This window comes from Strix uralensis, chromosome 1 (assembly GCF_047716275.1).
Source record: "Strix uralensis isolate ZFMK-TIS-50842 chromosome 1, bStrUra1, whole genome shotgun sequence".
Taxonomy (NCBI): domain Eukaryota; kingdom Metazoa; phylum Chordata; class Aves; order Strigiformes; family Strigidae; genus Strix; species Strix uralensis.
In genome coordinates this window covers 95,985,871-96,002,740 of record NC_133972.1, presented here as the reverse complement: position 1 = coordinate 96,002,740, position 16,870 = coordinate 95,985,871, and the positions used below count along the sequence as shown (strand labels likewise).

Genomic DNA, 16,870 nt, shown 5'->3' with positions numbered 1-16,870 from the left:
CTAAAGATCCATTTCTTTCAAATATTTGCATTCAGCCAAATACTTAATAGCATTAAATTCTGGGAAGATACTTTTCAGGTTTTTTGAATAAGGTTCAACCTCCAGTGAGAAATGCTCTCCAAAACAGAAGTTCAAAATAATGGAAAAAATTTAAGCTCCAAATGTGCCAGTCTATTTTATTTTCTTTCACTTTATTGACATATTTAATGAAGTCCATTTCCTATCTGCTTTTTGCCATCCCCATATATTCATTAAATATATTTATTTAGTGTAGCCCTCTGCAGCTGCTGGAAAACAGTATAGATCTTGCATTAGGCTGACCAAGGCATCACTGCTCATGAATGCTTAAGGACAAATCTTAATCATAGAATAAAATTTCCCTACAGTGTTAAACATCTCAGAAGTAATATATAATTTGTATTTATCATAGCTCTATCCATCCTCAGGAGCTGAACTATAAAATGTTAAGTCCTGGTATAAAACTGATGGAAATCATTGTTTATTAATAACTATTTTTCCTCTGTATTTCATAATTGTCTAGGACACATGCTTAAAATGATAGTCTGTCATAGCATAGCTGGCGACCAGTCTATTTGACTAGTATTTCTTCTGCAATGCCTCAGCTCTCCATGATTTCTTTTACATTCTTTTCATTTTGCTAAATTGAAGATTTTATGGGTATGGAAGAGCAAGGACTGCAGAATACACTAAAACTGTGTATGCCAGACATTTTTTCCAGTCTTTTCTTATTTTGATGATAGGTTTTATAATACAATTCAGTATAATCATAAAAGTGGATGCACTCATTAGATATTACATTTTACTGATGTACTCTAATAAATTCTGAAATGCCATTATTTCTTTCCTGAAAAATAGTTTTCAAATATGACATTACAAAATTCCTTGGTTTATTGTCTGTTGTTTATTTCAAATACATCTTCTTCATTTTCAAGGTAAAGTGTTCTTACATGGCATAATATTCTGCAATTTATTATATCATTTTGCTGATGCAAATTTGCCAGTGACAAACTTAGTGACAGAAACCATTCTCTACTCTGATTAATACCTACTCAAGTCCTTAAGAGTCCCATCTGGAGTTCAGTGGATTTTGCATCACCTACATTCACCGGATAGACACCTTGCACAGCAGTATATGGGGGACGGGCAAGGATCAAAACCACACAGGACTACCTCAGTTCCCTCAGAATCTCTAGAGGTTTGGGCTATAGGGATCTATCAAAAGATGTAGAAGTTTGGATGGTTACTTAAAACTCTGAATCCAGAATTCCACATACACAAGAACAGAAATTAGTTTTCTTTAAGCAGATTTTGCCAACCAGCAAGTATGGTATGGGAAGAAAACCCAATATGATGGCCTACCCATTTCCCTCCAAACATTTTGACTGCCATTTTTTTTTTTTCCTTCCTCTGATCTCGTTTTACAGGGAAGGAGACAGTCAAAGGGCTTTCCCTGCAGACTTGGTCCTCTCTTTTTTCCCCTTTTTTTTTTTTTTTTTCATAACAGAAAGGAAACCAGAGTTCACTTTCATAATCACTCCCTTTCCCTTTCACCATAAGGCTCAGTATGTCTGCTGATGAAATTCTATCTGTGCCTTCCAATATTTCTGTCTTTCTCCCTTCTTTGGTGAATGTTTTTCGTGTGTTCATGTTCCCCAAAATTTGTCCCTTTTTCTACCTTCCCCTGGCTGAGATGTATTTCAGTTCTAAGTTCTTTCATTCTCTGGCTCACTGTGTATTATAGTTTCCTGCAGTGTTAACGAGGCTGATGCTCCTGTCACGCCTCTCCACAGCTGGGCACAGATGATCTGCTTGCAGGGGTGCCTTTCTACCTTCCTTGTTCAGCCTCTCCGATTGGCACCTGACATGAGCAGGCTAGATGAGATATAGAAGAACAGGCTCTGTCCTCAGTAGCCTCCTAGTCTTTTCATAAATGGAAGGTAGACCTTGCTGTTTTACCTAGGGTAGGTAAGAAGAAAAAAAAATCCCATCTTCATGGGAAGTGCTGCCTGTAACTAACATCTGGGTCCTGCACTCAGGTCACAACAACCCCATGCAAAACTACAGGCCTGGGGAAGAGTGGCTGGAAAGCTGCCTGGCAGAAAAGGACCTGGGAATGCTGGTTGACAGGCAGCTGAATATGAGCGGGCAGTGTGCCCAGGTGGTCAAGAAGGACAATAGCATCCTGGCTTGTATCATAAGTACTGTGGCCAGCAGGACTAGGGAAGTGATTGTCCCCCTGTACTCAGCACTGGTGAGGCCGCACCTCAAATACTGTGCTCAGTTTTGGGCCTGTCACAACAAGAAAGACACTGAGGTGCTGGAGTATGTCCAAAGAAGGGCAATGAAGCTTCACCAATGGTGAAGGGTCTGGAGCACAGGTCTTACAAGGAGCAGCTGAGGGAACCAGAGTTGTTTAGTCTGTAGAAAAGGGGGCTGAGGGGAGACCTCATCGCCCTCTACAAACTACCTGAAAGGAGGTTGTAGCAGCATGGGTGTCAGTCTCTTCTCCCAAGTAACAAGGAATAAGACAAGAGAAAATGGCCTCAAGTTGCACCAGGAGAGGTTTAGATTGGATATTAGGAAAAATTTCTTCACTGAAAGGGTTGTCAAGCATTGGAACAGGCTGCCCAGGGAAGTGGTTGAGGCAGCATCCCTGGAGTTACTTAAAAGACATGTAGATGTGGTGCTTAGGGACATGGTTTAGTGGTGGACTTGGCAGTACAACAGAACAGAACCAACCTTATGTGTCGCACAACCAAAGGAAAGTAACAATTTAATGTCTTGCAAAATAAGCAACAACTGGTAGCATATGCTTTGCATATTTTCAGTCAGGTCTCTTATCTGAAAGCTAAAGACCAAATTGCACATCTCAAGAACACACTGGTTTTGAGTTACATAAAATATTACATAATGAGAAAAGCTTGCACTAGGTAATTACAAGGCTTTTCATTAAAAAACAGAAAAACGAAAGGATAACCCTGAATTATTATAGACATTTCCATTAATCCTTAAAAGCAAAAGTGAAAGGATTAATTTTTGTTCTTAGGTCATAATTTCTCTCCACATATCCTACTAGCAGCAAGAGTTATAATAAAAATCTGCTAACAAACAATAATAGGAATGGATTCAGAGCTCTATTAAACCCTGATAATGAAACCACATTTGTAGGAATTGTACTTTTACTGTTACTTGTGAAGAACAAAAGTACCTACTCTAGATTAATAAGCTTTTTATTAAGTAAAATGTTTCTAAGAAAATGATGTCAGAAGAACTACTTTAAGAGTACCTAATAACCAAATGCTTAGCGCAGCAAGAGGAAAAAGTGATAATATTATGTCTACCAGCAGAACAATCCAAACATTTCTATACTCTTGTCAGCTGGAAATGCTACTAATCTGTATGAAATTTTATTTTATATTTTTCTGTTTTGGGGCTACATCTGATATAAGATTACATTTTAATCATCTATGGTCTGCCTACTGAGTGGCTTGACATTTAGAACAAAGTTTTTATTTATTTAATGTGTTTCAATAGCATCTACCATTGGATGTCTAAAATAAAAAAAACAGCTACACTGTATTTCAAGATAGTTGGAGATCCAAGCCATTGTAAGCAAAGGCATCTGGCAAATAACAAAACCAAATGTCCCAGTGTTTCTCCATGTGATGAAGCAGAAAGGAATTGACTGGGATTTCAATTTTTTCTTTAATCTGTTTTGCCCTTTTATTGGCTAAGTGAAGCAAATAGACATTATAGACTAACACAAACTTTCACACTGAGGCATCAGATCAAACATTTACTGTCTTGAGGAGGTGAATTGAAAGGAGAAATACCTTTACTAACTGCAAATGTTCAACTACAGAAAAAGTTTCTAAGTCTAAGCAGTAGAGGCTTTTCCTCGCCAATCTGGACCCTCTGGAGCTTGTGGACTACAAACATAACTATTCCATTTACCTCTGTCCTCTAGAGCAAATGATGACAAATTCTGCCCCTGCTGCACTCTGCAGATCAACTCTAAAGCAAAGTCTAATTAGAAGCACTCTATAACAATCAAATCTGGATATGATTTAAACTCTGTGTTACACTGAGAGCTTAAAGACTCTCAAATAAACAGCATGCCAGCTGTAAGTCAAGGTGTACTTTTTTCTTAATGAAATATTTTATTTATTTGCTATCAGTTAATAATGTCCAATGCAGACTGCTAAGGCAGACCGTTCTTATTATTAAATACTCCAAAGGTAATTTTAAAATGTTCTAGCAACATGCTGCCCTTTACTGACCTGAGCAGTTGGGTGAAGCTCAAGGTCTTGCTGATTGCTTTGCTCAGGAAGAGAAATCAATGAAGGAACTGTCCGCTTTAGACCTAATCCTCAATGTGTGCTGTATTAGCTCAAATCATTTCTCTCAAGCACTGTACTTCAACACAGACTCAGAAAGAAAGAGAAAGGAGAGTAGGTAGCAGAATAACATGCCTTAAAGAATAATTTACTGGTAAGCAGTCTTTCTACCTTCTTCAATTGTTTGTGCATATATATACTCACTTGAGTAACTTCAAGTATTACTTTTTTCTCTACATGAAAAAAGAGAAGGCCAAAACATGACATCATTACAGAGAGAGCTGGGTTTCTGTTTCACATTTTCAGGTTTACTAACCTGCAGCCAGCTGGGCTGTTGGATGGGAAGAGCACTGTTTTGCAGCAGTTATTAACACTTTTGGGTGATCATGTTCCTCTTGATTGAGAATAGTGACAGAGTACTGACAGGGTTGGCAAGAAAGGAGAGGATAACATGGGGTCTGTCTCTTCACTGTCAGCTGATAAATTCTTTGTGAGCAACCCAACCTTAGAACTGTTGAACTATGGTGAATGCTCAGGTAAGAGCACTAAGGCAGTCTGGTCCTTCAACAACATCTCCTCATGGAGACAAGCAGAATCTGCATGATGACTGTGGTCAAAAACCTGCTCACTGCATTTGGGCCAGCTGCATTTAATGTTGTCTATAAAAGCACCAGGAAGACAGAGATAGGCTCCATAGGCAGAGCATTAATTTATTTTTGTAGAAGAGGAAAGAAGTTCTGAGGTAAAAATATTATAACTGGCAATCATATTCAGAGATAATCAAGAGCTGAATAGATTACTACATCTAATGTTAAAAGACAGCAAGTTCGATAACTGCCTCCAGATGCTTCTTTCCTCCATCACTGAAGAAGACATGACTGTTTACACTCTAAAATTTTCCAAAACAGGAAAAGCTTTCAGGACATTGGCAGATATCTGTAACATCTGGCCAACTGTTCCATTCAAAATTGTCAAAACAGACAATATTCAGGGCAGTCAAATCTCAAATATTGTCAGCAGGTTGTCTAGTGGGTAAACAAACAGCATGTTCAGAGAGTCTCTAAGATGGCTCCACAATAACTAGCTCCAGTCAACAACAGAATTTCTGTGTTGGCGGTGTTGCTGTGTTGTCCATCTACTTTTTTGGATCAGTGCTTGTTCAAGATCTTTGTGTTGCACATACCAAGGGGTCATTGAACTTTTCTTTTTCCTTTCAGTTATACTCTCACAGTATATTCCTGTAGCTTGCTTTTACACATATCTTAAATAATCCATATTTTTAACCATGCTATCCCAACTCTTCATCACCCCAGATAATTGTGTGTTGAGTGCATCAAGAAAATTATAATACAGAAATGAAAGTTCACTGACTTCTCTGTACTCTACTAAGTTTAAGTACCTGATCAGAATGATTCTCAGTAACATATGCTGAAAATAACTGCTAAGTTACCTATTCAGGATGTGGATTGCTTCCAGACCTATCAAGACCCTAGTAGAAGGCACAACCTGACAATAAATACAGGACTCTGGCTGAACCAGAATGAATGGGAAAGCTCAGACAGGCCATCAACGTAAATTTATTTTATTTGTGACATCTGTGATTCCAGAAGCTGAAATCACAGCATGGTAATATGGGATCTCACCCCAGCCACATGACACGTCAGCTCCATTTTCCCCTCCCACACCGTGTGTCATGGTCCCTGTGATTACAAGACCTTCTGACAATTAAGATTAGGAATAAGGTTTCTTCTGTGATGAAGACTCAGAGCTTCCCATGCCAAGATCCTTCACTGCAACTTACAGTGAACACTGACAGCAGACTGCCTAAGCATATGGGCATGTCCCTTTGGCCCGACTGACGGCATGGAAAACCCTTGAATACACTGAGAAGCATGCTAGCCATTAAAATCAACATCTTTATTGCACAGCAATAACACACGGAGCAAGACAATCAGCTGTATTGTAGAGTATTGTCATTGACCCCAGACATGGTTGGAATTGGTCCAATGTGATCTGCAGAGTAGAAAACCTAAGTGAGAAAAAACATTGAGCCTCTAAGGGAAAGATAGATGTAAAAGCAAAACTCAGTTTAAACTGGAAAAATTCAAAACAAGGCTGAATTACAGTAACTGTCAGCTCCTGCTGCTGAACAGATATTGAGTAGGAAGCTTCCATTCCACTTGATGCCTTACTTTTCTTTTAGGATTATCTGTGTTACTTTCTCACTGAAAGCAGCAAAATCTTCACTTCTGTCCAAGCACAAAAAAAATAATGCAGTTTCTTGGCACTGAGTCACATATGAGCAGACAAATTGACATAAAAGCAGATGAATCCCCAACTCAAGAAGATGAATCCCAAACTCTTAGCTACCCCAGAAGGCGTTCCTCCTCCCTTTCACATAGGTAAGTGGGCTGCTTCCAGCCTTTTATTGGATTTGCTTGAACTGGGTCCATTTACAAAACTCATCTTGTTCTTCCTATCCAAAGACATAAGCCACACGTTTCTGGCAACTTAATTCTAAAAAGTTTTGAGGCAGAAGAATGACCTCTAACAGAGAATGTATACGTGCGACCGAATCTTCAAATAGGCGAAATGTAAATACAATGAATCTGATTAATTAGAGGAGTCTGGGGGGGAATTTTAGTGTGCCCTTTGGTGTAAAACACATCCAGTTAAACTGAAAATTCAGTGTGAAGAATTTTTTCCCTTTGACAGAAGCACCCAGGTGTGGCACAGCAATTAGTTCCAATACCACAGCTGTGTGGACAAAAGGTGCCAGAACAGGGATATCTATACAATGAGTTAGTTTTATCTCTCACATTTTTTTTGCACTGCTATAATTCTGTTATGTTCCATGCAGTTTGGTTTTGTTTTGTTATTTAATATTCTAAAATCAGATAACCTTCAGGGAAGGTCACAAATTTCTCCAAGCTACCTCTGATGGCTTCTTTGTACAAGGAAAATACACCAAGCAAATATGCACAATTCAGCATTCAGATTATATGAGAACTGATATATTCAAAATAAAGTCTGTCACTTGCAGCTGACCTAATATTCTGAAGCTAGAAGGGGTTATAGTTGTACTTAATTTCAAACATGAGAATGATCCCATCATAACATGAAGTGCACTGTGGGAGTAGTGACTGTCATGTCATGTAGTATGAGTTATGAAAATATGGGTTTTTTTCTACTGGGACAAGCATGGGAAAATTATAATACATATAATTTCACATTTTATGTTAAACAATAATTTTAATTTTAGAAGAATCTGCTTCTTTTTTGGAATACATAAAATGGCAACTGGCCGCATTACATCTCAGGAATACCTATCTGTTTACAACTTTTCCCAGCTGGAAATCCTCATCAGGTGATTAACATCTATGACACAGGAGTCATTGCTACAACACGATTTTATGATATGTTTTACACACTAGTCCCTGCCCTTTGGCTATAATACGCGTCAAAAACGTCAGCGTGCCACCTAAGAAGCTTGAAAGCAAAACTTTTTCTGCTTGTCAAGTCTGGGACCTGCAGGGAAAGCCAGGAGAATTCAGTCCATTCTAAACTGTTTATTTTCTGCCTTAGGTTTTTGAAGGACTCAACAAAAGAACACTCAAGGCAAGCTACTGCTCTTGGCTGACTCAGCTTTGCCATGTAAGCACACCTGAGAGACACAGTACAGATCAACCCTATGCCTGCAAACATGACTTAAATATATAAGTGCGCATCTACAGAATGCAATTACATTAATTAAATGCCATAATACTTATACTAGTAAAATAAAAAAATGTATTATGCAAACTAAATTTAAAATTAGATAAACAATACTCTAAAAACATTCCAATTCTCAGAATGGAATTTCAAGACTGTGAAGATGGAGGACATGGGTTAAAAAAAGATGAGTCTCATGGTCCATCAGCACTCACCATTCAGCCACTTGGAGTTGTACTGGGCAGTGCGGAGAGGAGGAAGGGCCCCCAGGCTGCGGTAAATAGCAGGATCCCTTCCTGGAAAATCCATGGCCGTAGCAGCATATAACTCCCCACTGGAAGTGAGAAGAGCAGTGGAGTTGTGCTGAGGACTGTAAGGACAACGAGCCATGCCACTGATTTGATCATGTATCTCTGTCAAGTTACTTAACTGCAAAAGAGTGAGAAAAAGAGACTTAAATGACGTGAAAATTATCATTTCAGCCAAGCTGCACCAGTCTGAGCAAAATCCTATCATAGACACCAGTTATCTGCTTTGGTATTGTACAACAGTAATGAGCTGACCTTTACATCAATCTGAAACTGTCTCATGTAGAAAGTTTTACTGTAATGTCTGATCTCACTTCTGCCACTTTGGTTATGTAAAACGTAAGTTCATCATTAGCCACTGTGCCTAAAATGTTTTATATTAGAAGTGACTCAAAAATTAATTATCTCTACACAGATCGTTATTATGAAGAAGAAAAACAGATCTGATTGCCAGAATCAACTAAGGTATTCACCATAGCAAATGGTTAGACAATGAAAAAAAAGATTTATTTGTTTTGTTGGTGTGTTCTAGGAAAGAATGAGATTTAAAAAAGGAGCTTTCCAGTTCAGCAGAACTATCTCTCTGATTTAGTAGCCCTAATACTTTCAGACATAAACCACAGTATGTTGTTAATATGTAATTTAAAAATAAAGGCACAATAGGTTTAAATTTAATAAATGTGCCAAGGAGTTTTTTGGTGATACAGCTATTCTTTGTATTTAAACGCCTCTCCCCTCCTGAAACAAATAGCCAGCTTAGTCCAAACAGTGACATTTTGATTTTTATTATAACTACTATTGATTCTGTAATGGACTCTCTTTCTTTGATACACATAAATTACAACTAGGTTTTTTTTCAGAAACAAAATAACAGATTTTCTCAACTAAGATTTCTTCATTTTTGACAGTCAGAAATCACTAATACAGGTACTTTCATCTTCCCCAGAACTACACATACACAGTATGCAGCTACCCTAATACATTTTATAACTAAACCAGTTGATGCCAATCGAACTTTACAGACTGGCAGAAGTCTTAGAAATACCTAAGGTTCATGAAAACTGGCATGCGGCAGGAACTTGTAGCTGTGCTCTCTCCCACAGCTGAGGAAAAGACTGCAAAAAGAGATCATTGGTTAAATCTCCTCTTTGGCCTGCCACTAGCAAAATCAGCCTTTTACACATCAGCTCACCCATCAGTAGGCAAATAGCCTGGACTCAACCACAGCATGCTCTGCCTTTCAGTCTGCTGGCTCAGAACAGAGACTTGAGCTAGTGGGATAAAACATTTAACTCATACCGTCCGATTGGTGCAGATAGGAGTGAATGCGTTGGTTCCACAGGTAAAGAGATGGTTGCCTCCAACAAGAAGCACTCGAATGTAGTTCTGGCATTCCTCCTGCCATGCAGAAAAGAAAGACTAAATTCAGTGATACTTCAAAGGATAGGGAGGCTAATTACAACTTGCTTTCCATGGTTATGTGTTTACACATAAAAATTTAGGGGAACAAGGCTTGAGCATACCTGATTGTGTTAGCAGTCATGACACACATAGATTTCCTAACTACAACACATGCATCCATCAATCTTTGTGAGAAGTTCTTAACAGGATAACAATAAACCTTTTCAGTACTGAAGATTTCTTCTAAGTGTATCTTCAAAGGTTTAGCTAAACTCTGAAGTGATAGATGCTGATTTAAATAATACACTGCTGTCTCAACAGATTAGATGCTGTTTTCAGAGACACATCAGGCCAACGGAAGAAGATGGGAGGAAAACAGGAGAAAGAACATATTCTCAGTAACATGAGTATGTTGAAAGCAGTACAAATAAAATTCTTGAGTTGTTCAGACGCAGATTTGTCCCTACTAGTTTCATAATTTGCACAATGTATTTTATTAGAAGCATCTAAGTTTCTGTTAATTTGAAGTTTCTCAAGAAATTTCATTACCTCAATACATAGATGCTCATCCCTGAGGAATAATTTTACATGTTTTTTATCCCATTAGAATGTATGAAGACTTTATGATGTTCATTTCTCTTATTTCAGAAGCTAGAAACCAACAGCAATTTCTACTGCTTATTCAGACAGAAAGCCTTTTTCTGCAATACTAAAAAGCTCCCAGAACTATGTAGAAAAGATTCAAACACTCCTCCTGCGAAAATCAATGTCCATATCTAATAAAATGAACAAAATCAACAATATGCTTGGAGAAAATAAAGTTTCCGGGAACCTTCCATTTGAATGCTCTCTAGCATTCATTCACAAGATAGTCTCATGTAAAGCATTAAAAAAAACGTGACAATACAGCTATGCAATTCTAACAGACATTAGGTAGAATCAGGTAAGAAAATCCATGTAATAGTATGGTGCAGAAGTCCCATTCTGTGGTCTATGTTACATTAAATGTATTGCTTGTTTATCTTGAAAATAGACTCTCATCCTGGAAGACAAGAAATAAAACCTGAATAATTTGAAAGGGCACAAAACAGACTGCAAAGCAAGATGGGGAAAATACTTTAAAGATCTCTGAGAAAACTCTCAGAATTTATTATCTATACCTTTCCTCATACAAAATAAAGTTTAAAAAACCCACACCCCCGGCCCCATAAAATCTCAGAAAACCCCACCTTTTTGAGAAAATACCCCCCAAAACTACATTTGCATTAGTCTTTCATGAAAATGTAGCTTTTAAAATCTTGTCTTTGAGCCTTTAAAGGCCAAACATCTTAGAATTAAGATTTGATTCCCATGAGGTACAAATACATCTTTATCTTGAACTTACCAAAACTGTCATCTTAATATCCTTTCAACCACACAGAAGCTAATATGCAACCATATAACAGAATTGGATAGTACAACAAGCCTTTTAAAAAGTAATTATTTCACTTCTAGGCCATTTCCCTGTTGCAGGTTGTCTTAACCACAACCCAGGAAAAAAAAAAAAAAAAAAAAAGCAACAATTCCTCCTTTTTTTTGTGGAAAGCGTGCTCAGGGAGGTTCACAGAATATAATACAGTAATTTATTGTTTGGGCTGTTTCCATCCTGCCCTTTGCAGCAAGCCATGGAATGTAAGTGTAGGAAAAATAAGTGGGTACTGACATTACAACCATCCAACCTCTCCTCTTCATATTCCAGAGCTCCCTGAAACAGTGCCATTGCCAAATTACTTGCACACTGATCACCCACTCTTTCTGTCTAAAAATGTTAATTTTTTAAACTCTGACATTCCTGGGATTCACAAGATGCTTCTAATGTTCCCAGGTCCTGTGCCAGCTTCACAACAATCCTTAGTGCAACAGAGCAAATAAGATATCTCATATCAAACATTTGTTGGGTGCATAGTACAACAAAATCAAAAATAAATTGGCTATTTTCTTCATATGACAGATACACAATAACACAAAACAAATTAAAAAAAAAATATAACAATAACCACCCAAAAGCATATTGAAAAAGGATGCCGTTACTTAGTCATTTTAATTGTTCAGTCACTTTTCGAGCTCTGGAGCCAAGCTCACCTGGTTCACTTTTTAGATGTGCAAAAAAGAGATGTGTGTTGTAGAAGTGGCATTGGTGAATGCAAAGGACTTCAAAACCAAACGGTTTTTTCAGTTTGGAGGGTGATGGTAGGTTTGGTGGCCATCTTTTACATAGCCTTATTCTCTATTTCACCTTGACCTCTATGCCATATATTTTCCTATTCTTCTATAAAAATATCTTTGAAAGAAATAAATTAACTTAGCAATTACTTTCTACTTTTGTATCAGCATACCTGAAACAAAATACAACTATTAGAAACAATTCAGCAGCCAAGCAGGCTAGGTCGCTACTTAAGTTTAAAACCAACTTGACAGTTCAAGGACAATCTGGCTGCATATGGTTATCCTTTCGCAGCAATGCTTCTTGTACAGGCTAACATTTTAAACACATCCGTGTTTAATCTTTTAATACTTGTACTGAAAGTCCAGATGCTAACATACACAGACATTAGAATCTTAAATAAGCAAGGGTTAAGACACTTTACTTCAATTATATATATATATATTTAATGTCTCTTTGGTTTATTGTATTTTTACCATGTGTATTTATATTTTTCCTTTGTAACAATCCCTACCACAAGTGCCAGTCTGAATGGCCAAATTTATTCTCTTAGTTATGTGTGGTGTTTTAGACTCCTAAATGCTAACGCATGCTGGCCACAAAGACATCATTTTGTCTGGCTTTCTCCTGGAGTCACTAGTTATTTTAAGCAAGAGCTTAAATTGGTGGATAAATGTCTGAAGTCTCAGTAACAAACATCAGACTTCAAAAGTCAAGTGTGCATTACACTGTCAAATGTGACAGATGTACCTATACGTTATCCCCTTCAGCTCTTTTCCCTTGTTGGCTCCTGAAGCATAAACCTCAGAACAACAACTGCTAACAGCTAGAGGCAAAAATTCTGTGCAGCTTCTTTCTCAAGAACAACAACCGAAAAAAAAGAGTCGTGTTTAACTGACCATTATCTCAAAACTACTATGGTTGCTTCAGGGTCCAAAGCTAGCTTCTGGTTTCAGGGCATTCACTCAGCAAACTGACTTGTAGTTTTGCTGCCCTGAACTCACTGCCCCCATGCTACTCTGTGGGCAGCAGAGCTTCAAAAAAACTAGGATTTGAATGAATAACTTACCGACATCCATCTTTGTAATCCTCATCCCTCTTCCGCCACAGTCTGGGCTGGCCTTGCATATTTTGTCTCCAATCTTTCCTGTCCCTTCCCTACAGTCAAGTGTCTGCCCTGAAATCTGAAGTCGCCCTGGGAAATATAGAAATGCAACCCCCACCAACTCTCCAGTTTGGGCTGGATCTATTTATACAACAATAAGCAAGCAAGCAAGCAGTCTTTCTGATAACAGTAACTGGAATTGTGTCTCCCATGGGATTTCCTCTGAAGAGGGACAGTTCACTGTAGCACTGGACTGAATTCCTCATAGTCTGATAATTCTCAAGGGAAAACCTTCTCCAAGGGAAGGCCGTTGTGGTTTGACTAGGAAGACAAGCACGCCACAGATCAAGGTGCTTTCCTCATCTGCATGCATAAGTCTTCCTTATACAGAGAGTATAGTGACCTTGTTTTAGTCTTGGACATAAAGCAATAAAAGACAAACATCACTAGGCTATCCTTTCTCTGGCCTTAAATTTATCCTTTGATTTTAACATCGATCACACCAGTGAAAGCAAAAGAGGCATGAAAAGTTCAAAACGACAGTCGCCATTCCAGCTGAGTAGGTCCCCTCAGTCAATATCTTTGCATTCTCCAGCAATTCTCCTACATGAACCTTTCAGGCCACAAAGTCTGCACACCGAAAAAAAAAAAGCCCTATGGTAACAATAAGAAAAGAGCTATTTCCTCACAGGATTACCTTCAAAAGTAATCAAATATGAGGACTGTACTTCTCTTCTAGATCATGTGGAACAAGGCTATGGATACAAATGAAACACTAAATGTTTATCCAACTAATAATCATACTAAGAAACAATCTCAGAGGTCATTATTAGAATAACGTTTATACTATTTTACAGTGACAGCGTAACTTCCAGTCACCAGCTGGTGTGATGAGCATGAATGAAAATCTGCACATATGTACTACACTAAGGTCCATTCTTAAATGCATTTCACCGGTTTTGAGTATTTCTCCTTGCAAAATTATTTAATAGCAATATATGCTTCTGCACCGTTGAACTGAATGTGGATCTTACACCACAAATCATATTGTAAACATAATATTCAAAAGTACACTACTATAGTCTCAAATTTACCATTACTTTCATCCATCATGTTAGATCACAGCCCCTGCATGTGACTTTCAAACAAGCTCAATGTTATTCTCACAGTTTTAAACTTGGAAAATCACTGTAAAACAGACATGTAAACTTTTAGTTACACATTGTATTCCTACAATGATAGTTTCTACTGTATATGCACCTTCACCAATGTAACTTGTCATATTGTCACTTGAACATGCTCTCTTACTTCAGAGTATTGTCATCTGAAAACTAAGGATGACGGCTTGAGGGACATATTACATGAAGAAGCATAAATCTTCCAGGGGGAAATTACAACTTACAAAACAAAACATTTGTTTAAAGTATGAGGTCCCAGAAGTTCTTTCTTTTTTCTCCACACTGACAAGTAAGATTGTAGATCAGAACACTTGCTAGATGCTATTTCTGCCATTAAAGCCTTCACACATAACTCGAGTCAACAGAGTTTGTCTATTCAAGTTAGAAATCTTTAAGTAAAATCTAACTCATTTCTTTTCTCTAGCTATTAATTCCTTCTATATACCTAGCAAATCCTGCACCTTAACAGCAAGTGAGCAGTAACTCTTAAATATGTTTCCCACACTGGGATGGAAAGAAAGGGAAAGGAGAAGGACAAAGAAGGCAACACCATTCTTAATGACTTTTCCCAGTACTGTAAACTATTCCTTCATAAAAGCAATCATCTTCCATGCATGAAGCTTTACACTGCACATTCACTACACTTGCTTTTTTTTCCAAGTAATTCTGTCTTTTTCTCTCTTCATGGTATAACATAGCCCTGTTTCTGAAGCGTGGCCATTCCTCCTGTTTAATCTCAAACAGAAATGGATAGGCCACGGGTACACTGAAACATTGTGTTCTGCATTTAGTAAAAAAAGCTGGAAATGAACTGTTTAATGGGAGAAGTTAAAAAGTCAGTGATTAGATGACTACGCAGAAGAGACTCCTCCTCTACTAGATTGTAGAAGCATTTGGAATACGTTTTTGAAGCTTGGGATTTTTTCTGAGTTTTGCACTTCAGTAACATATGTTGACATGTTCCACCGAACATGGGCCCTGAAAGTAAGTGTGCTCTTCTGTAGTTGCTCTTGATATGTTTTTCCTTTATGTTTTAACTCAGTTAACTTTAATCATTAAACAGTATAACAAATACAGACATAGATTGAATGTATTTCTATCTGCTTTTATCATTAACTTGATAACTAGCTTCAGTTTAGAACAGCCACTAAAGAACACAGCATTCATACAGGTTCTACCTTAGCACTGCACTTACCTGTGTTAAATAAAAGACACTGTAGTTGGCCAGATAAGGAATTGGTTCTGAATACTAAAAATATATCAAGTTCCATGTCTAAAAAGTTAGTGAATTTCATATTATTTTCTTCATAGCATCAGTAGATATGAAATATAAATGTTCCTAAAATTGCATCTAATACACAGGGAAATAAATTGAGGATTTTACAAAGTAATTACACAGTTATTCGAGATTTACAGCACTGAAAATGAAGTGAGAATACAGCCCATTACATATGACATGTTGTAGAGTCAAAACAGTAAATTGTTGAAAACAAAAGTTCTTGATCATTTCAGAAAAAAATCACGTGGCTGTACCTCTCACCTCACACTCCCTATATTGTTTTTTATTTCTTTGCTTACACGTGTCAGATTCCTTTCCTCAACTCTCTTCAGAAAGGAAGACAATAAAAATGCATATAGATTTATACACTGAATTACTCCTGCTATTAACACATAAATTTTATTAAAGCAGAACAGCTGTCTCATGCTTACCTTTGATTTGCCTTTGCTGTAACAGGCTCTTTTAGTAGCTTCATCACATTGCCATTCCACTGCCTGCAACCAACAGGAATTAGTTAGAAATGCAGGAAACACGGAAATATAAACCTCAGAGCTATCTAAGCCCATGCTTGAGATATGTGCTTCAGGCATACTGATGATTAGCTGTGGGTGATTCTTTCCATAATCACCTTACAAGCTTTTCTCCTTAGAAATGTAGTTTTGCTGCTGATGGCTCTTCAGTGTCTTAATCCAAAGTGAAGCTGGCCATCCCCATGAGTCACTGTACCTACCGCTACAGGAGAAATAACCACAATCACATTTGATGTTATTTAGTCACTTTTGTATGAATCTTATCAAGGCAAGCAGTTAAGAACACAGAGAAAGGCTGACCCTCTCTCCCCAGCAAAGTTAGGCTGCATCACCACAACATCTGAGGTGAACTTGTATCGTAGGAAAATGTGCCCTGCTGCTGTTTTGCAGTATTTATCTCAAGCATCAAATGGAGATTTTAGTTTCTCAAGGTATGACTGCAGCACTGATCAGAGGCACTAAAGCATCCATTCAGAGAAAGGAGCAGTGGGCAGACACATACAAGACAATACTGAAATGGAGCACTGCAAAGAAGCGATTTGTCCTCATTTTTGAGCGGTCTCTCTGCTTCAACAGATTTATGCCAGGACTGTAACACCTAGTCTGCATTACTACAGTTTCACTGCATGAGTTAGCTCCAATTATTTCCGTATTTAACATTCAACAGCTATGATTTACGAACTCTATTCTTCAGTGAAGCAGGTTGTGTGCTTGGTGTTTATATGCCAATACATGTACATATTTGAATGCCTGTATATGCTGTATAGTCAGAGTGCATTTTAAACCACTCTCCATTC

The 16,870-nt window shown here is 37.8% G+C and overlaps 1 protein-coding gene across 4 annotated transcripts in view; it reads right to left on the bottom strand.

The window, feature by feature from the left end:
• Positions 1-16,870, bottom strand: part of SEMA5A (semaphorin 5A) — a 354,251-nt gene that overhangs the window by 141,420 nt on the left and 195,961 nt on the right. For all 4 annotated transcript variants that reach the window (XM_074874592.1, XM_074874601.1, XM_074874608.1 and 1 more), the window contains 3 exons: positions 15,975-16,037; positions 9,677-9,775; positions 8,285-8,498 (listed from right to left, as the gene is read on the bottom strand). In XM_074874592.1, coding sequence (XP_074730693.1) covers positions 8,285-8,498; positions 9,677-9,775; positions 15,975-16,037 — 376 coding nt within the window. The remainder of the gene's footprint in view (positions 1-8,284; positions 8,499-9,676; positions 9,776-15,974; positions 16,038-16,870) is intronic.